General features: G+C 56.8%; 2 protein-coding genes across 2 annotated transcripts in view; one reads left to right on the plus strand and one right to left on the minus strand.

The window, feature by feature from the left end:
• Positions 1-19,398, plus strand: part of Dock6 (dedicator of cytokinesis 6) — a 52,498-nt gene that overhangs the window by 4,225 nt on the left and 28,875 nt on the right. Inside the window, exons 2-22 of the mRNA XM_055619211.1 lie at positions 1,597-1,684; positions 2,255-2,430; positions 3,514-3,582; positions 3,773-3,902; positions 4,856-5,074; positions 6,303-6,388; positions 7,444-7,510; positions 7,734-7,883; positions 9,744-9,824; positions 9,915-10,068; positions 10,200-10,327; positions 10,445-10,538; positions 10,734-10,896; positions 15,649-15,766; positions 15,855-15,925; positions 16,058-16,196; positions 16,293-16,394; positions 17,364-17,450; positions 17,664-17,895; positions 18,127-18,288; positions 18,938-19,101. Coding sequence (XP_055475186.1) covers positions 1,597-1,684; positions 2,255-2,430; positions 3,514-3,582; positions 3,773-3,902; positions 4,856-5,074; positions 6,303-6,388; positions 7,444-7,510; positions 7,734-7,883; positions 9,744-9,824; positions 9,915-10,068; positions 10,200-10,327; positions 10,445-10,538; positions 10,734-10,896; positions 15,649-15,766; positions 15,855-15,925; positions 16,058-16,196; positions 16,293-16,394; positions 17,364-17,450; positions 17,664-17,895; positions 18,127-18,288; positions 18,938-19,101 — 2,680 coding nt within the window. The remainder of the gene's footprint in view (positions 1-1,596; positions 1,685-2,254; positions 2,431-3,513; positions 3,583-3,772; positions 3,903-4,855; positions 5,075-6,302; positions 6,389-7,443; positions 7,511-7,733; positions 7,884-9,743; positions 9,825-9,914; positions 10,069-10,199; positions 10,328-10,444; positions 10,539-10,733; positions 10,897-15,648; positions 15,767-15,854; positions 15,926-16,057; positions 16,197-16,292; positions 16,395-17,363; positions 17,451-17,663; positions 17,896-18,126; positions 18,289-18,937; positions 19,102-19,398) is intronic.
• On the minus strand, positions 11,817-13,888 carry Angptl8 (angiopoietin like 8). The gene is made up of 4 exons (XM_055619212.1): positions 13,585-13,888; positions 13,254-13,415; positions 12,208-12,317; positions 11,817-12,096 (listed from the first exon to the last, which is right to left on the minus strand). The coding sequence occupies exons 1-4, from the start codon at positions 13,879-13,881 to the stop codon at positions 12,069-12,071; spliced, it is 597 nt and encodes a 198-aa protein (XP_055475187.1). The 5' UTR covers positions 13,882-13,888; the 3' UTR covers positions 11,817-12,068.

The following is a 19,398-nucleotide window of genomic DNA, read 5'->3' on the forward strand; positions in this document are numbered from 1 at the left end:
CTTCCTTCCTTCCTTCCTTCCTTCCTTCCTTCCTTCCTTCCTTCCTTTCTTTTCTTCTTTTTTTTTTTTTTTTTGATACAGGGTTTCTCTGTGTAAGCTTGGCTGCCTAGACTCGCTCTGTAGATCCAGACTCAAACTCACAGAGATCCATCCACCTGCCTCTGCCTCCTGAGTGCTGGCACCACAGGCGTGTGCCACCATGCCCAGCTGCTGTTTGATTTTTGAGACAGACCTGAGCTGGGATGTGGCTCAGTGTAGAGCTCTTTATTAGCACGAGTGAGCCATCCCAGCCTCCCAGAAACTCAAAGGAGAGAAACAGTCACCGAGGACAGGAAAAGATGCCCTACCTGTCCAAAGTCACACGGGGACATTTTCAGGTTGCGCTTTGTGGATGAGTCAGACTGCAGGGAAGGCTGCCGTGGGGTGCCTCATTAATTCCTTCCCGTGCCACGGAGGAGCCTGTCCCACCCTTGGCTGTCCCTGAAGGGAGCAACTTTCTAGAAACTGGTGTGAACCAAGACTGTCCCCCCCCCCCCCAGGCTGGTTTCAGTGTGTCAGTAGGGTTCATGCATTGAAAGGCTGGTCCTCAGCCTGAAGAAGCCTGGAGAGCAGGGATGGCGGCTTGGCTTAGCGGTGGAGCCCCTGCCTAGAACCCCGAAGTGAGGCCTGAGGGCTAATTCTCAGCACCACAAAGCAAAGTAAACGAAGTTTTAACACCTAGAGGCACCGCCTCCTCCAGGACCAGGATTCCAGGAGTGCACCAGCACTTTTTCCTCACCGAGCTGAGGGCCCTGCCAGTCTCCACACCAGCAGCCGCCCCTAGCCTCCCTGAGAACACACACATAGAATACTTACCGAATGTCAGTGAGCGGGACCCGTGTTCTCTCGTAACCCCTCTTAGGCCAGGGCAGCTGTGAGTGTGTAATCTGGGGCTGGGAGGCGTGAATGCTGTGCCCAGAGCGTCGTCACAGCCTGGACGGATTAGGTTTGTGGAGTGCTGAGAGCCCAGGAAAGAACGTCTCCCTCTGGACCTCTTTGAGTCTAGGGGACGGAAGTGACGGGGTGGGGGGGAGGAAACTGTCACTCCCTCAAGTCTGGCACAGCGGCGTGTCTCTGTCTGCTTCGTGTAGGAAGGGACCGGGGTGCAGAGAGGCCTGCAGCCTTTTTTTTTTAAATCACGTTTATTTAGCTTAGCGGTGCTGGGAATGGAACCCAGGGCCTGTCACATTCAGGTCAGCCGTCTGCGGCTGGGCTACAACCCAGCCCTTGACTGTTTTTAGTTTGTTTACATGTGTGGCACCCGGAAGTAAGGGGAGCTTTTGGGAGTCAGTTCTCTCTTTCTACCATGTGGCTCTTGGCAGGACTGAGCCCTGGTGTTCATGCTTGGGGTCATGGAGGGGTCAGTGCCACTGCTTTTTAACCTGCTGAACCATCTCACGGGTCTCTTTTTGGTTCTTGTTTTGTTTTCTTAAGTCCTTGTTTTTATTTTTCCTTTTATCACTCAAGTTCTCTCCTACAAATAAACTACCCCATCCCCCCCTTGGACCCCCCCACCTGAGTTTTCTTGTTTCCCACATCCCTTTCCTGGCTTTCCAGGACAGTGGCTGCTGAGGTCCGGAAGCAGGTGTCCCGGGAACGCAGCGGCTCGCCCCACTCCAGCCGGCGCTCCAGCAGCTCCCTAGGGGTGAGTCCCAGCCCTGTGTCCTGGCAGCCGCGGTGTACACCCTGCTCTGGTGCTGGTTGAACCCCCTGTGTTCGGTGGCCAGAGAGGAGGGAGGCCTTGTCCTTCACCCATGGGCACTGATGCAGGGGTGTGTGTGTGTTCCAGGGGTGGCCAAGGGGTGGCACCCGCTTCCTGGACCACCCAGAAGCCACCCTAGGCTGGGGGCTGGAAGAGACTTCCTGCGACAGGGGGAAGGGGCGGGGCGGGGCCTCAGGAATTGTCTCCGGCCCTTCCTTTTACCCTTAGAGTCTTTCCAGACACCAGGGTGTGATTTCCTTCCTGGAGTCCCTGGAGGGAGGGGCAGGCCCTGGCCAAGCTGCTGTGGAAAGTCTGCTCTCACTAGACCTTCCGCAGCCTAGCCTCCGAGGCCCTCACCATCCTCTTGGGCAGCCTAAAGTCAGCTGTGCGCATATCCCAGCCTCTCACCGGGGTGTGTGTGTGTGTGTGTGTGTGTGTGTGTGTGTGTGTGTGTGCGCGCGTGTGTGCGTGCGTGCGCACGCGCGCGCGCTATAGCCACTGTGCTTCAATCAGGTCCCTCTGACGGAGGTCATCGAACCCCTGGACTTTGAGGATGTGCTTCAGAGCCGGCCACCGGAAGTTGAGCCCGGCCCCCTCAGGGACTTGATGGAGTTTCCGGCTGATGATCTAGAACTCCTGAAGCAGCCCCGAGAATGCCGGACCACAGAGTCCGGGGTCCCCGAGGATGGGTGCGTTCTGCACACACACATCTCCCATCTCCTACTCCCGGCTTCAACTTCGGGCTCTGCACACCTGTGTGGCCCTGGACAAATCTCTTTCCCTTGTTTGTGAATGTGTGTTTCTGTGTGTGTGTGTGTGTGTGTGTGTGTGTGTGCTCTTAATTGATGTGTGCAAGTTCATGCATGCCCCTGTGCAGAGGTCAAAGGTCAACTCTCGTGCTCCTGCTAACTTAAGGAGGCAGGGTCCCTCACTCCAACTTCTCTCTCACTCCTAGCCAGCCTGCATGAGGGACCCCTGCTTCTGCCTTCTGAGGTTTGGGGTTGGGGTGTCCACCATGCACGAATGCTGGAGATCTGAACCCCCAGACTTCATGCCCCGGGCATTTCTCCAGACATGTTTTTTTTTTTTCCTGTTTTTTCAAGGCAGGGTTTCTCTGTGTGTCCCTGGCTGTCCTGGACTCACGTTGTAGACCGGGCTGGCCTTGAACTCACAGAGATCTGCCTGCTTCTGCCTCCCGAGTGCTGGGCTCACAGGCATGCACCACTGCGCCCGGCTCAGCTACATGTTTTTCACTTTTTACACGTATGGGTGCCCCACCTGCTCTAAGTCTGTTCATCACATATGTGCCTTCTGCCCGTGGTGGCCAGAAGAGGGCGTTGGATGCTCTGAAACTAGAGTTGCAGGTGACTGTGAGCCACCTTGTGTGTGCTGGGATCCGAACTCGGGTCCTCTGCAAGAGCAGCCAGTGATCTTAGCCGCCGAGCCATTTCTGCAGGCCATTGCCTTTATGCTCCGAGGCAGGGGCTCCTACAGCCCAGGCCCTGAACGTCTGGTCTCCTACCTGTCTCCCGTCGCCCCGGCCTCTGCAGTATGGAGAACGGGACCCAGGGCTTGGCGGACAGGAAGCCAGCCACTGAGCTGCCTCCTCGCAGGGCCTCCCACGGCGTCCCAGCCTGCTGTGTAACCCATAGCACTCCTCCCCCTCCGCCTCCGCCTCCGCCTCCCGAGCGCTGGTATCCACAGTCCTTTTCTCCTGGGCCTTCGGAGATGTTCACCCTGCCTTTGTTCACCCTGCTTGTGTTTTGCTGTAGAACGTTGGACGCCCAGGTGAGGGCTGCGCTGCGGATGTACTCGGAGGACTGGGTCACTGTGCGCAGAAGGTGGGTCTGACCGGAGCCAAAGGCTGCCCTGGCCTGCCGGTCCCTCTGCTCCTCCACGGCTATTCCTTCCAAGAAGAGTTGCACGTCTTTGGTTAAAGGACCTGCTAGGTGTCACATGGTCTCACCCCACGTATCAGAGGCCCCAGCTCTGCTCCCTGCCACCTGCTCAGCCCCGCCCCCTCCCTGCTAGGTACCAGCACCTGAGCACAGCATACAGCCCAATCACTACAGAGACCCAGCGAGAGCGGCAGAAAGGCCTCACCTGCCAGGTCTTCGAGCAGGATGCCTCTGGGGATGAGAAGATGGGTCCTGAGGACGCGGTGAGGGAGCCCTGGCTTGGGTCACTGAGGGGTCAGACTCAGGAAAATGGTGCGGTCAGCCTTGATCCCAGTGAGCGAAATAAGTCCCCACAGAGAAGAGTTAAGAGTCGTTGTGCACATTTATTGAGTGCTTACTGTATACTAAAGGCTTTCTGTTCCTTTCATGCTGTGAGTGGGATCCGCAACCATTATCCCTCTTCATAGGCAGAGAAACTGAGGCACAACAAATAATGTAAATATAGTGCTTATATTTTGTTAATCAGCATTTACCGAGCACCTGCTGTATCCCAGTAGTCACTTGTTGTTACTGGTATGGATTCCACTTTTGTTAGCTGTATTGCAGGGAGGTAGACTCAGCGGTAAAGTGCTTGTGCAGATGCAAGGCCTGGGTTCCATACTCGGCTGGGGCAGGGAGACGACGAATAAATAAGGAAAATAGATGCAGGCGGGGAGACTGAGGCCCACAGGCAGGTCAGAGATGCACAGTCATAGAGCAGAACTAGGTCTGAGTCAGGGTTGCGAGCACAGTTGGCTGTAGGAGGACCTAGGTCAGCCACACGTAGGGGAAAGGACTCTCCTCTTCCTGCCAGCCGTGAACATAGTCCCGGGGGAGGCTGTAATCGGTCATCCCAGGGGTGTTCTTATCTTGGAGCTAATCCTTGGGGCCAGCTTGAGGTTAGCCCAAAGGTAGAGAGGCCATTAGTGTGCTCTGATTGGCCAGACAAGGGTGGCCTGTGGGATAGGACCTTCTCCCACAGCAGTGCTGAAGAGCTCCCTGCATAGACCTATTTCTACAAGTGTCTGGAGAGGCCAGCCAGGCCCCCAGGTGGCCCCTGCAGTGGTGAGCCTGCCCTGGCTTGCCCCTCGGCATCGCTCCCGTGTAGACTAGATGTCCACGGGACAGACTCGGGGCAGGTGCTTGCAGCCGGTGCTCAGCGCTTGCACGCTCTCAGCAGCAGGACGATGGCCAGCACTGCTCGGGCTCCCCAGAGGACACCCCTCGGAGCAGCGGCGCCTCCGGCATCTTCAGCCTGAGGAACCTGGCCGCAGACTCCCTGCTGCCCACGCTGCTGGAGCGGGCGGCCCCCGAGGACGTGGACAGACGCAACGAAGCCCTCAGGCGGCAGCAGCGGGCCCCCGCCCTGCTCACCCTGTACCCGGCTCCTGACGAGGTGGGTGCCCACCAGCTCACCTCCCCCAGACCAGGGAGCCGGCCAGCATTCACCGGCTGCCTGCTGTATACCCATCTTCAGCGAATGGCATTGTTTGGACTCTTACTTGTCTCACCTTTCTTTGGCAGGCCCTAAGTGCTTATCTTTACAGTCGTTCAGCCAGTGTCCATTGCCTGCCTTCCATATACTGCTGTTTAATCAGCCAGTGCGCCGACCACCTACCATCTACGTCTCTGTTTATCTAGCCATTTATTTGGCATCAACTGCATACCACTATGTTTTTGTTTAACCACTTGTTGGGTGCTGGCTCTGAACTAGTGCTTATTCAGTCGGTACTTACTGGGTATAGTGAATGGAGACACTCCTGGCCTATGATGGGGTTACAGCCCAATGAACCTATTTGAAATTTAAAAGTTGGGGGCTGGAGAGATGGCTCAGCGGTTAAGAGCACTGTCTGCTCTTCCGGAGGTCCTGAGTTCAGTTCCCCACAACCACATGGTGGCCCACAACCACATGGTGGCTCACTGGGACCTGATGCCCTCTTCTGGCCTGCAGGGGTACATGCGGATAGAATAAATCTTCAAAAAGAAGAAAAAAAAAACATGTACAGTTAAAAAAATTCAAAATATGAGCCAGGCATGGTGACACACACGTTTGATCCCAGGACTCAGGGAAGTAGAGGCAGGCAGATCTATGTGAGTTCGAGGCCAGCCTGGTCTACATAGCAAGTCCAGGACCCTGTCTCAAAAAAAAAAAAAAAAAAGTTGTTCAAAATATGTAAGTCAAAAGTGCATCCAAGCTTGGCATGGTGTCTTGTGCCCATAATCCCAGCTCTTGGGAGGTGGAGGTAGAAGGATCAGATGTTCAAGGTCATCCTTGGCTACATTGTGAATCTGAGGCCAGCCAGGACTACATAAGACCATATCCCTGAGAAAGCAAAAAACAGAAAAATGTGCAACACTGCTCTCTCACGGACTACTAGTTTAACCTGCTTTGGGTGTGTTCAGAGTGCCTACATGAGTCAAAAGCTGAGCAAAGCCACGAGGTCGAACGCCTAGTTTATACTGAAGTGTTGACTGTCTCGGGAAACAAAGCAACAACAACCAAAACGAAGTTCCAGCAGGCTTGGGGCAGGGGACACGGGCTGAGGCTGGGTGCAGCTGGTCTTGGGCCAGGCGCTCTGGAACCTCCCTGCAGGTCCCATCCCAGACACCCCCTGTCTCTGCAGGATGAAGCTGTAGAGCGCCGCAGCCGCCCCGAGCCGCCCCGAGAACACTTTGGACAGAGGATCCTGGTGAAATGTCTGTCACTCAAGTGAGTCATAGGGCAGCCCCGTGGGCTTCTGTGCTGTGAGGGCTGTGGGCTCTTCCTTCCCCTCGAAGAAGACACAGGTCCTAAACATCCCCCCCCCCCGCCTCCCACTCCCCTCACTGACAGTCTGGGAAACTGCCATGCTTCTTCCTACTCCGTGGTCTCCCAAGCTGTGCTGCCGCTTCTCTGGGTCCCGAGACCTCCTCCAGGCGCCTGCCATCACCAGTCTGTGATACACTCTGTTTCTCTGTCCTGGGTACAGCAGGCGCTCAGCGAGTGTTGGCTGAGTGAGTCTGTGAGCCCACAGCTGGATTCCCAACTTTTGAGCTTGGGGCTGAGGGCCAGAATGGAAATCTGTTTCCTGTTCTGATCCAGACAGAAACAGGGTCCAGGAGGGGCAGGGCCAGGCTCTGGGTGCACTTCCTGTCAGTTCAGTTCCCACGCTCTTCTGGCTGCTTCTGGGGCCTTATACTGATAGGCCTTGGACAGGCAACTGGGAGCCAGGCTCCACCCCTCCACCCTGGGTCTCAGCAGGAGCGTGGGCAGGCCAGAGCCAAATCCTGGTTTTCACAAGTGTTCTGATCTCAAGCAGGGTACCCTTGCAGTTCTGTGCCTCAGTTTCTCACGTACGCTCACTTCCCGGGGGAGGGGCCAGATCTGGTAAGTTAGTATAGGCACAGGGCTGTCCAAAAGAGTGGAAAGTCTCATGCCACCCACAGCAGGGGGTAGCTCAGTAGGTAAAATGTGTGCACAGAGCCCTGGGTTCCATCCACAGCATCGCAGAGACAAGATGCGATCTAGCACTTGGGAAACAGAGGCAGGAGAATTGGGGTATATAGGGAGCTGGAAGCCAGCTTGGGCTGAATCAGATCCTGTCCCAAAAGGAGAAAAGGAAGGAAGGAAGGAAGGGAGGAAGGAAGGAAAGAAGGAAGGAAGGAAGGAAGGAAGGAAGGAAGGAAGGAAGGAAGGGGAGGAAGAAAGGAAGAAGGAAGGAAGGAGAGGAAGGACGTGCAGAGAGTGTTTGATAGCTGTCACAGAACGGTCCCCCTTGCCCACAGGTTTGAGATTGAAATTGAGCCCATCTTTGGCACCTTGGCCCTGTATGATGTACGGGAGAAAAAGAAGGTGGGTGCCTCCTTCTCCCTCCCTCCTCCTTCTCCTCCTTCTCCCCTCTCTCCTCTTCCTCCTCACTCCCTCCTCCCTCTCCTTCTTCCCTCTCCCCTCTTCCTCCTCACTCCTTCCTTCCCTACATCTTTCTCAGCCATCCTTCCTTCTCCCTCCCTCTTTCTCCTTGGTGGGGGGGGCTGGGGATTGCTATCTCCCAGCTAGCTTCGTCCCACATCCCCAGATTTCAGAAAACTTCTACTTTGACCTAAACTCGGACTCCGTGAAGGGGCTGCTCCGGGCTCATGGCACCCACCCGGCCATCTCCACCTTGGCACGCTCTGCCATCTTCTCCGTGACCTACCCCTCTCCCGACATCTTCCTGGTTGTCAAGGTGCTGACTGGGGCCCTGCAAGGGGGTGATTTAATATGGTGACCCAGCCAGAGGTTCAGAGGGATGGACTGTGATCTAGCACTTGGAGGCTGAGGCAGGGGGATCGTGGGTCTGAGGCAGCTGAGGCCGCTCATAGAAACTTTGTCTTAAAACAAACAGAACAACTGAGTCTCCCTCTATGGATGGGGCAGGCAAGTAATGCATTGTGAGATTTCTTCAGTCATGGTTATGTCAGTTTAACAATGAATCGACTTAGGTACAGCCTGCTTAGGGTCCAGCTCTTCAAGGTGAAGGTTATAATGGTCATCATGTTATAAGTGGGGAAACTGAGGCACAGAACATGTGCCTTGCCTAGGGTCCCACGACTCCTGAGATGTTGAGGACTGGAGTCCTGGTCCTGTGGTTCAGGGTTGTGATTTCAGGGCAGACTGATGAAAACATACCATGTGCCGTGTCCTATGCCTGTGACAGCTCAGAGGCTGAAGCAGACTTCTGCTGCTGTGACAAACAGCAGCATGGCCAAGCAGCAACTCGGAGGGAAAGAATTTACTTCAGCTTATACCTCTCAGGTCACACTCCATCATGAAGGGAAGCCAGGGCAGGAACCGGGAATCAAAGCTTGAAGCGGAGGCCATGGAGGAGTGCTGCTTATCTGCTTGCTTTTTATGATATGTAGCCTGCTTTTTTTTTTTTTTTAATTAATTTTTATATACAGCTGTCTTTTGACTGCATGTGTTTCTGTGGGAGGGTGTGGATCCCCTTGGACAGGAGTTACAGAGAGTTGTGAGCTGCCATGTGGGTGCTGGGAATTGAACCCGAGCCCTCTGGAAGAGCAACCAGTGCTCCTAACAGCTCCAGCCCCACCTGCTTTCTTAGGCAGCCAGGACCACCATCAATCATCACTCAAGAAGAAGCCTCACAGCCTGGCTTACAGGCCAGTCTGAGGGGAGGCGTGTCCTCCACTGAAGTTCCCTCTGCCCAGATAACCCTGGCTGGTGTCAGATTGACATAAAGCCAACCAGAGCACAGGAGGATTGCAAGTCCGCGTGCAGCCCAGAAAACGGAAGGGGGCATGGCTCAGCAGCGGAGCCTCTTCCTAGAATCCTCCAGTGAGGGCCTGGTTGCCTGGCTCAGTAGTACAGTGCTCAGCCAGCATTTGGAAGGCCCTGGTTTCCATCCTCAGTACGGAAACTGAGGCCAGGCCAGGCAGTGGTGGGACTTGGGAAGTCTCACTAAGCCCATCTTAGTGAGTTTGAGTCCAGCCTGATCTTCACAGTGGGAACCTGTCTCAAAACAAGAAGGGAGGAAGGGAGGGGCTGGAAAGATGCCTTAGCAGTTGAGAGATCCCACTGTTCATGCCCTAGACCTTTGTTGGGGTGGGATCCAGTGCCCTCTTCTGGCCACCACAGGCACTGCCCTCGCACTCATAGAGATAACTAAGAACGAGAGTAATTCCGTGAAAGAAAGAGAAGAAGCTGGGCATGGTGGTGCACAGCGCTAGTCTCAACATTGAGGGGGCGAGGCAGGTGGCTCTCTGTGAGTTCAAGGCCAGTCTGGTCTACAAAGAGAATTCCAGGACAGCCAGGCTACATAGTAAAATCCTATATCAGAGAGGGAGAGAGAGTTAGCAGCTTAAGGTGGGCTGGAGGTAAGGGCTGAGACAGTGGAGTTGCTGTCAGAATGCTGGGAGTCAATCCTGAGGACCGCGGGAGCCATGGCAGCTGTCAGTTTGTCCTAGAGAAGCGGGAGTCCTGAGTTCATCCTTAGTCTTGAATGAAGTGCCTGTGGGTCTGTGTCGAGGAGGGTCAGACGGCCGAGAGGGGGCTAAGGAGCCCCTCGCTGGGCCCTTCTGCCCTGCAGCTGGAAAAGGTGCTTCAGCAGGGGGACATCAGCGAGTGCTGCGAGCCCTACATGGTGATGAAGGAGGCCGACGCGGTGAAGGTAAGAGGGGGCGAGCCGCCCAGGGTGGGAGGGCAGGTCCAGGCACAGGGGAGGGACGCTGAGCCGGGGGCCGGGGGCGTCTCCCCACAGAACAAAGAGAAGCTGGAGCGGCTGCGCCTGGCGGCCGAGCAGTTCTGCACCAGGCTGGGCCGCTACCGCATGCCCTTCGCCTGGACGGCCGTGCACCTGGCCAACATCGTGAGCAGCGTCGCGCCGCAGGACCGCGATTCCGACTCGGAGGGCGGTGAGGACGAGCGCCGCCTGCTGGCTGACCGCGGCACTGCAGCCGTCTAATCACCAGCCTCCTCTAATTCCCTCCCCCTCTGCCACCATCACCCCCTAATTTCTGCCCCCTCTGCCACCTTTGTCTCCTAGAACGCCGGCCTACTTGGGCGGAGCGCCGCCGCCGGGGGCCCCAGGATCGAGGCTGCAGTGGGGACGACGCCTGCAGCTTCTCCAGCTTTCGGCCGGCCACGCTAACGGTCACCAACTTTTTTAAACAGGTGACCTTGGATAGGACACGGGGCCTGGGAGGAAGGGAACGCAGGGATTTTCCCCCTGGGGACCCGTCCATCTGGAAGGGCTTTCAGCCCCGGCCTTGGGGAACCTGTATCTGGCAGGAGGCAGAACGGCTCAGTGATGAGGACCTTTTCAAGTTTCTGGCGGACATGCGGCGACCATCGTCCCTGCTGAGGCGTCTGCGGCCTGTGACTGGTGCGTGGCCCACCCTGTAGAGCAGAGCTTCCGCAGACCACGCCGAGGATAACGGGAACTGGGCACCCAACCCCCGGGCGTGGAGCAGGGCAGCTCGTGGGCGTTAGCTCCCGATGGGAGAGGACATCAGGGGACAGGCAGAGCCCAGCTGCAGCTGGGAGGCCGAGGCGGTGAAAACCAGTCCCTCCTCCCCAGCCCAGCTCAAGATCGACATCTCCCCGGCTCCCGAGAACCTCCACTTCTGCCTGTCCCCCGAGTTACTGCACGTCAAGCCCTACCCAGACCCCAGGGGGCGGCCCACCAAGGAGATCCTGGAGTTCCCCGCCCGCGAGGTCTACGCCCCACATACCTGCTACAGGTACAGTTTACGGCTGTGTGCGCACGCGTGTGTGTTCCTTTGTAGGGCGCTCTTAGGGGTGCTCAAGTGTGCACAAGTGCAGCCATGGGCGCTGCTCCTCAGGCGCTGTCCACCGGTTTTAAAAGTCTTTTGATCATATTTATTAATTTTATTCGGGGGTAGGTGCGGCACACAGCTCAAGTGTGGGGTCGGGACAACTTGCAGAAAAGCATCCGTTCTTCTCCACCGTGTGGGTTTTGAGAGCGGAGCTCGTGTTGCCAAGCTTGCCTGCGGTGACCCCTTTACCCTCTGAATCATCTCTGGAACCCCACCTTTTTTTTTTTTTTTTTTTTTAACAGTTAGTGTTACTCTTATTCTGTGTTGAGACAGGGCATAAGCCTTGGCTGGCCTGAAACTCACTTTGTAGACCAGGCTGGCCCTGGACTCATTATCTCTGCCCCCCAGGTTCTGGGACTAAAGATGTGCACTCCCACGCCTGGTTTTTATTTTTAATTTTGTGTGTGTGTGAGAGAGAGAAAGGGAGAGAGAGTGAGCGGGCACCGACGTTTGTGTCGCACTCCTGTCTGTTGGGAACGTGCACTGGTGTGAGGTGTGAAGAGACAAAGGCTTTGGAGCCCCAGGAGCTGGAGTTGCCGGTGGCGTGAGCCATGGGTGATGGGAATTGGCTATGGGTCCTCTGCAAGAGTCGTGTGTGCTTTTAACCAGAGTCTTCTCCCAGCCTGCAACTGCCAAGGCTGGCTAGGGTCCACCTGTCTCCGCCTCCACGAGCGGATCCTCCTGCCTCTACCCTCCCAACACTGAGATGGCAAGTGTGTGCCTCTCCATCGCGTGGCTGTGGCTCTGCAGTTGGCCCGGGGCCGTGCGTGCTGGGCTGTGTCGATGGAGCCACTGCCCAGACACAGGCATAGACACTCCACCAATTGCTTCCATTCTGTTTTATTGGGGGGGACATAGAGGGGTTCGTGCCCTTCTCCAGCCCCCCTCCACGGGGCTCTGTCTTCTGTCTTCCATCCGGCCTGCTTGCTTCTGTCTCTGCTCTGTCAGGAAGCAGGGAGCACTAGCCACGCCCAGCCGAGGGGCAGCCAGCTCTGTCCACCCTGCTCAGGGCCTTCAGGGAGCGCGCTCACTGTTCCTTTCCAGGTGACCGGTCCTCAGTGACACCCAGGTCAGCCTCAGGCTGGAAGGGCTGCCGTGTGGAGCCTAGAGAGGGAGACAGAGCTCAGTCAAGGCCAGTGTGGGGTCCAGATGCCCTTCACTGGACCTAGGCAACACCCCCCTGTTGCCCCAGATGTAGGCCTCCACCACACTCACCTCTCCTGGATCTGTCGCAGCCACTTCTGCTGCTCCGCCATCTCCCGCTGCTGCCGCTGCACGTGGCCGGTGAGAGCCCATAGGAGGTGGCTCTGCTTATCGGCTCTATCCTGTGAGGAAGCAGAGACCTTAGCTTTGGTGTCTGGGTCACTTCCCGTCTCCTGACCGCTGCATGATTCTCTGTTAAAATCCACGTGACCTAGCGAGTGTCCAAGACCCTCTGGCCTCAGTTTCCCCATTTGTAAGGTGTATCTAAAATAGGACTGGCTCTGCATTGTCTGTAAATGCACATCAAACAGTACTGCTTGGGTTCTCAATACATGGCGCCAGATACCACGGTAACAAGCACTTATTGAGCACTTACTGTGTCCATTCCCCCTGCACTCTGAGGCTCCGGCTTTGCCCCGAAATGACTGTCACTGCTCTTATTTTATTTTAAAATTTATTTTATCTAGTGTGTGCACATACCGTCGTGCAAATGTGGAAATCAAAGGACAACTGTTGGGAGTGGGTTCTTTCCTTCCACCGTGTGGGTCCTGGGGATCGAACTCAAGCCATTGGGCTTGGCAGCAAGTGCCTTTTCCTTTTGGTCCCATGATGGGGATCTCATTCACTCATTCATTCATTTTAAGACAGAGTCTCATGTAGCCCAAGCTTAACTGACATGTCTATCTAGAGATCACCTTGGACTCCTAACCCCCTGGCCTGTATTCCAAAGTGCTGGGAATGCCGCCACACCCAGTTATCCTTCTGTCATTCTTTTTGAGACAGAGCGTCACCATGTAGCTCAGGCTGGCCTCTGGCTGTGCAGCGAAGGCTGGCACTCAGCTTCTCTTCCTGCCCTGCCTCTGGAGTTCCAGGATCACAGGTGATCACCGCCGTGCCTGGTTCCTGCCCTTGCTAGCAAATGGGAAAACTGAGGCCCGGAAGGTCATGGAGGCTGGAACCCCACATGCAACTGGCTCATGTCCTTTAGCTCAGGGTTCAGTGGTGGCTTCTGGCTGGGGAGCAGAGCTGTACCCCCCTCAGACCCGGGAGCCCCTTACCTTTAAGGTCTCAAATTCTTGGTGGGCTTTGCCGAGCCAGGCGCCTCTCAGCTGGACTTGTAGTCTCCGTACTGTGTCCCGCAGGGCCTGCTGGGCCTGGGCCACCTCCCGCAGCGATCGGGCTGTGGCTTCTGAGCGAAGCTGTAAAGCGTCCTCTTCCACCTGCTCAACACATGGCATGGCATCAGCGAAGTCACCTAGTTCAGCTTTGCTCACACAGCCCCTTCTCACTTTTCCTCCATCCTGAGCTCACCAGGACAGTGGGACACCCTGGACCTAGCTTTTCCTCAGCCTCTCACCCACCCAACAACACCCCAGCGACAGGGCCCACCTGAATCTCTGACAAGCTGTTGCGAAGCTCCTGTGTCGCATCCCGGCCCTGGCTGACCTCTGTGCCCAGAAGTCCCAGTGCTCGGTCAAAGAGGCCCAGGCTGTGCCCCGCTTCTGTCAGGCGAGCCTCTGTGGCTCTGTATACGCTGTTGAGGGCCTGGCCGAGCTGCAGGGCCCCGTGAAAGAGCAGGGTCAGCTCTTCATATTGAGCTGGCTCTGGACCACCCAGAGAGGCCACCGGGGCAGAGCGCGCCATTATTGCCAGGGTGCACAGGAGGCAGACAGCGAGCGCAGCCATGGCTGACGGTCTCAGGGTTTGTGGTTCCTGTGCCACTGTGGCCGCCTTTTATTTCCACAGACTGCCACCAACCCCCCTGGTCAATGGTTAGCCAGCCACTGTTGCACAAGACCTGTGCAAGACCTGGCGGGGGCACAGCCATTGCATCAGGCCGATGGCTAAGCAGGCCACGCTGATGCCACGCTGCTGGAACTCAGGGCCAGCTGTGGTGGGTGGGGGTGGGGGCCCGTGGGAGAGCTCAGGCCCGAGATCTCAGCGCCGGGGTCTTTATGACCGGAGCGCTGCCAGGAGCCTCAGCTGCCCATCGAAGTGCAGGCGCGGCCCCCGTGAGCCATGGCTCTCCACACACCCGGAGCAGCAGCGCCAGTGTTGCTGGGTCGCCCAGAGGGGCCGCTGGAGCAGGCCGGGGTCTTGTGGTCGCCATTTTCATGGGCTCCAGGCACTGTGCGTCATCTGTTCTCCTTGTCTCCTTCCTGCAAGCCGCCCATGCAGGGGTCACTGGGTGCGGCTGGTAGCAGGGGAGGTGAGGAAGAGTGCAGTGACAGCCCCCCCACCCTGGGGTCATGGAGCCTGACTCCTGGCCCGGTCCATGATCCGTGCTAACTTCGATTTAACTTCCTAGAAGACGCAAGCCCACTGCTGCACCTCGCTTTCCCTACCTAGGGGCCCCACGTGTAGTAATGAGCATTTGCTGGGCACTCACGCCAAAAGAACAGCCATGGCTTTGTTTGCAAGTGGAAAGTTAGTAAGTCAGTCAGGTGTGGTGGCTCACGTCCGTCCCAGCACCCGGGAGGCTAAGGCAGGAGGAACTTGGGTTCAAGGCCAGCCTAGGCTACAGAACTAGACTCTGTCTTATTTCAAGAAAATGAGAGCTGAGGTAAAGCTCTGAGGTGGAAGGCTCGCCAGGCATGCGCCAGGCTCGGCATTCCATCCCTAGCACCCCCCAAAATGGCCGTGGAGTTAGTCCTTCATGTTGAGTGCCTGGAATGGAGCCTACACTCTGAGGGTGCTGTGCGATGAGGTTACTGGTGGTTGGTTCTGTGTTACAAAGGCTGAATGGGCAGGCCAGGTGCCCCCATCATATGGATAGAGCAACAGAGGCCGATGGGGGTCGGGGTTTGTGCAGTTAGAGTTGGGGAAAGGAGGCGGGACCAGGACTCCAGCCCAGGTTCTGACTCTGTCTGTAGAGAGATGGAACATAACTTCTATAGACCAACAAAGGTGGTAGTGGGGTGTGGGGGTCCAGCCATGCCACCTGGCTACCTGCTCCACCTTCTTAAAAGGTTCGTTTTATTGTTTTAATTCTGTGTGTTTGGGGGCAGGGTGTGAGCACAGGTGTCCAAAGAGGCCAGAGGCATCAGGTCCCCCTGATGAGCCAGGCACATTGGCACATGCCTGTCGCCCCAGCACTCTGGAGTGGAGACGGAAGTCAGTCTCCTCTGACTAAATGTCATCCTCCGCCAAACAGCAAACTCAAATCTGCTCCCTGAGAGCCGCTCTCAAACCTTTGTTGTTTGGTTTCTGTTTTATTTTCTGAGACAAGGCCTCCCTGTGCGGCTTTGGCTGACCTAGAGCTCTGTAGACCAGGGTGAGCTTGAGTTAGAATTGATTCTATGCCTGGCCCTGTGTCCCCGCACCTAGAGGTGCACGTCCCGAGGTCTCACCCAGCCTCGAGCCTCTGTGATGCCTGGGGTCACAGCCCACCCTGTTCTAACTGTGTCCCCGGCCCTCTCAAGGGCCCTCCACTCTGAAAACCTCCCTTTCCAGGAACCTGCTCTTCGTGTACCCACACAGCCTCAATTTCAGCAGCCGCCAGGGCTCCGTGCGCAACCTGGCCGTGCGGATCCAGTACATGGCGGGTGAAGACCAGAGCCAGGCCTTGCCGGTCAGCGTGGTGGCCCTGCCCTGGAGGGAAGGGGACGGAGCAGGCCTAGGTTGTCTCCAGTGGGTCCCTCACACCCCTGCTCCTGCAGGTCATCTTTGGGAAATCAAGCTGCAGCGAATTCGCCCGAGAGGCCTTCACACCGGTGGTCTACCATAACAAGTATGTGGGGCCGACCCTGGGAGACTCCGAGGGGCTCAGGGTAGCCAAGTGCAGGGGTTTGCATGAGGCAGGAGGTGCAGAAGCTTGGGTTTCAGCATGCAAATGAGGTAAGCTGAGGCCCTGTCTTACTAGGTCTCCTGAATTCTACGAGGAATTTAAGCTACGACTTCCTGCCTGCGTGACCGAGAACCATCACCTCTTTTTCACCTTCTACCACGTCAGCTGCCAGCCCCGGCCAGGAACAGCCCTGGAGACACCTGTGGGCTTCACTGTGAGCCACTGTTTCCCCACAGTTTCTTCCCCTGCCCCCCACCTCCCGCTCAAGGTCCCCCAGTCACCCCTGACCCTCATCCATTCTTCTCCCCAGTGGATCCCTTTACTCCAACATGGCCGCCTGAGGACTGGTCCCTTCTGCCTGCCCGTGTCTGTGGACCAGCCTCCGCCCAGCTACTCAGTGCTGACCCCTGATGTACGTGCCTGGGCCTCGACACAGCCGCCTTTACTGCCCCGAAGTCCTCTATAGCCTCCTGCTTGCTGCCCTCCAATGCCCCCGAGAGCCCTGTGCCCTCAGTGGGCATCCGAGGGTCCCCTGTGTCTCCTGCCACCCCAATAAGAATGTCTCTGTGGGCAGCTGCACCCCACGTGTGCCCTCTCCTCTCTCTGTTCTCCCACAGGTCCCTCAGGCCCTCCGTTCCGTTAACAGCTTGAGTGTTTCTTTTCTTTCTTTCTTTCTTTTTTTTTTTAACCTTGAGATTTTTTTTTTTAATTCTTATTTGTTATTTTGAGGTGGGGGCTCGTATGCCATGACAAGTGTGTGAAAGTCAGAGAACAATTTCGTGAGAACGTTCTGCCTTCCGTGCAGGACCCAGGGCTTGGACTTGGGTCTTTAGACTCTGCGGTAAATGTTACCCACTGCAATATCTTGTCTGCTCTGGGGATTGTTTTTTTTTTTTTTTTTTATCTTCTGTCTTTTTAGACAAGATCACATATAGCCCAGGCAGACCTGGAATTCTGCGTAGTCAAGGATACCTTTGCCTCTGTCTCTCAAGTGTTGGGGGGACAGGTGTGGGCTTCCGTACCTCGCTCTCCTGCTGTCATTTTTGTCCCCCCTCTACCCCACTACAGCACTGCCACCATGTCCTTACCCTCCAGATGAACAAGTCCCAGGGAACAAAACCTCTTTCAATCTCATTGCCACCCAGCTGCTCTTTCTAGTTAATGCCTACTCTCTGAACATCTGTCCATTTTCTGTGCGTTTCCAGCCTCCTGCCAGGGCTCTCCCCTCATCCACTGGGAATGGACTTGGAGACGGACGGGTACCCTGCTGCTCCCGCAGGCTGGGCTACTCTCCGGTCATGGTGTCGCAATGGCTAGGGCCACAGCCTGGCCTGGTGGCCTGATGCGTGGGGGAGGGTCACGCCACCTCTCCCTCCCACAGGTGGCGCTGCCGGGCATGCGCTGGGTGGATGGCCATAAGGGTGTATTCAGTGTGGAGCTTACAGCTGTGTCGTCCGTGCACCCCCAGGTACGGGGTGGGATGGGAACCCAGGATGCCGGCCTGTTTCCCTCCTGCTCACCCTGGGATTGAGCAAGACTTACTTGCAGCTAGCTGGGAAAGGTCTGGCCTCCAGCCACTGGACATGACTTTAGTCGATCTGTCCCAGACTACTGACTCAGGGAGGGGTGCCTGATTCTGCGCCCGGCTCTCTGCTCACTGGGTGCCTTCCCCTCTGCTTAGGACCCCCACTTGGATAAGTTCTTCACCCTGGTACATGTTCTGGAAGAAGGGACCTTCCCGTTCCGGCTCAAGGAGACGGTGCTGAGCGAGGGCACTGTGGAGCAGGAGCTGCGGGCCAGCCTGGCAGCGCTGCGTCTTGCCAGCCCAGAGCCCCTGGTGGCCTTTTCCCACCATGTTCTAGACAAGCTTGTCCGCCTGATCGTGCGTCCACCGATCATTTGTGGCCAGATGGGTGAGCCACTGTGGTCTCTTTCCCCCGAGTTTCTTCCTATAGTTCATTGTTGCTGTGGCCTCAGTTTCCCCGTATGAAGAGTGACCCCAGAGCACCGCATCCAGGTGCTGGGCCTTTCAGATTCCAGTGGTCAGATGAGCCCCTCCACCTCTTCCCTTCCCGCCTCTGGGAGGTGAATGGGGACCCGAGAGGCTGTGGGCTGCGGGGCGTGACCTTTGTTCTGTCCGACAGTGAACCTGGGCCGAGGAGCCTTTGAAGCCATGGCTCATGTCGCCAGCCTTGTGCACCGGAACCTGGAGGCTGTCCAAGATTCCCGTGGTCACTGCCCACTGCTGGCTGCCTATGTCCACTATGCCTTTCGCCTCCCTGGTGGTGACCCCAGCCTGCCAGGCGGTGAGTGTCGGTGGAGAACGCTGGGTCACAATAGATGCTGGTGAGAGAACACACTGAGTAGAGGAGAGTAGGAGAATAAGCAGGGGTCACCGGGAGTGCAAAGGTGATAATGATAATGTCCAACTCACCAGCCCGCCCAGCGTCGCACACGAGAGTGAACTTGGAAAGTTCTCCACCACAGAGCGTTCACCAAGACTGGCTTTGTCGGTGTGTGTGTGTGTGAGAGAGATTGTGTGTGTGTGAGTAGCATACATGAGTGAGGCACTGGGTTTGAATCTCTGCACCAGAAAGAAGGAGGGGGAGGAGAGGGAGGGGCAGAGAGGGAGAAAGGGCTGAGGGTGGAGGGCCACGGGCTAGGGTGGAGCTCCGGCAGCTGGAGTGTTCAGCCTGCACAGGAGGTTGCTTTCATCCCCAGCCCTGACGGGAAGAAAGTCAGCTTCTCCCCATTCATACAGAATGCATAACGGCTATGAGCACATGGGCACACAGGCCTGTCCCAGTGTCTTCTATCACCATGAAGCAGTCATCATGTTCAGCTCCATTCTCCAGTGCCAACATGGAGACTCGGAGAAGAAAAGCGATTTCACGCAGGGCAAGGGACTGGGATGTGTTGGCAGGTGCTGAGCTGGTGGGTTCCTTCTCTCCTCAGGGGTCCCTCCAGAAGCCGTACAGGCTGCCACCCTGGCCCGAGGCTCCGGCCGCCCCACCAGCCTCTACCTGGCGCGTTCTAAGAGCATCAGCAGCAGCAACCCTGACCTGGCCGTGGTCCCTGGCTCCGTGGATGAAGAGGTGTCCCGAATCCTAGCCAGCAAGGTAGGGCAGAGTGGCCCGGAGGCCTCCTGCCTCACAGGCCTGGCTGCAGGCTGGGTGAGGGGGAAGGAAGTGGCAAGTCACTGTTCAGAAGAAGGCGGTCCCGGCCGTGTGGCCAGGCGGAGGCTGTCGCCGCTGCTGGGCTGGTCTGTTCTCCACTGTTCAGTTGAACTAGAGACTGGGGGGGGGGGGGCAGGGCTTGGGGTGCCTCGACAAGGAGTGTAATGCATGTGGCTCAGCAGGTATGGGTACACACGCAGCCTGCATACTCATGCGAAGGAGCGTGTGCGTGTGTCCTTG

Source organism: Psammomys obesus, unplaced genomic scaffold (assembly GCF_907164565.1).
Source record: "Psammomys obesus unplaced genomic scaffold, mPsaObe1.curated_primary_1811, whole genome shotgun sequence".
NCBI lineage: Eukaryota > Metazoa > Chordata > Mammalia > Rodentia > Muridae > Psammomys > Psammomys obesus.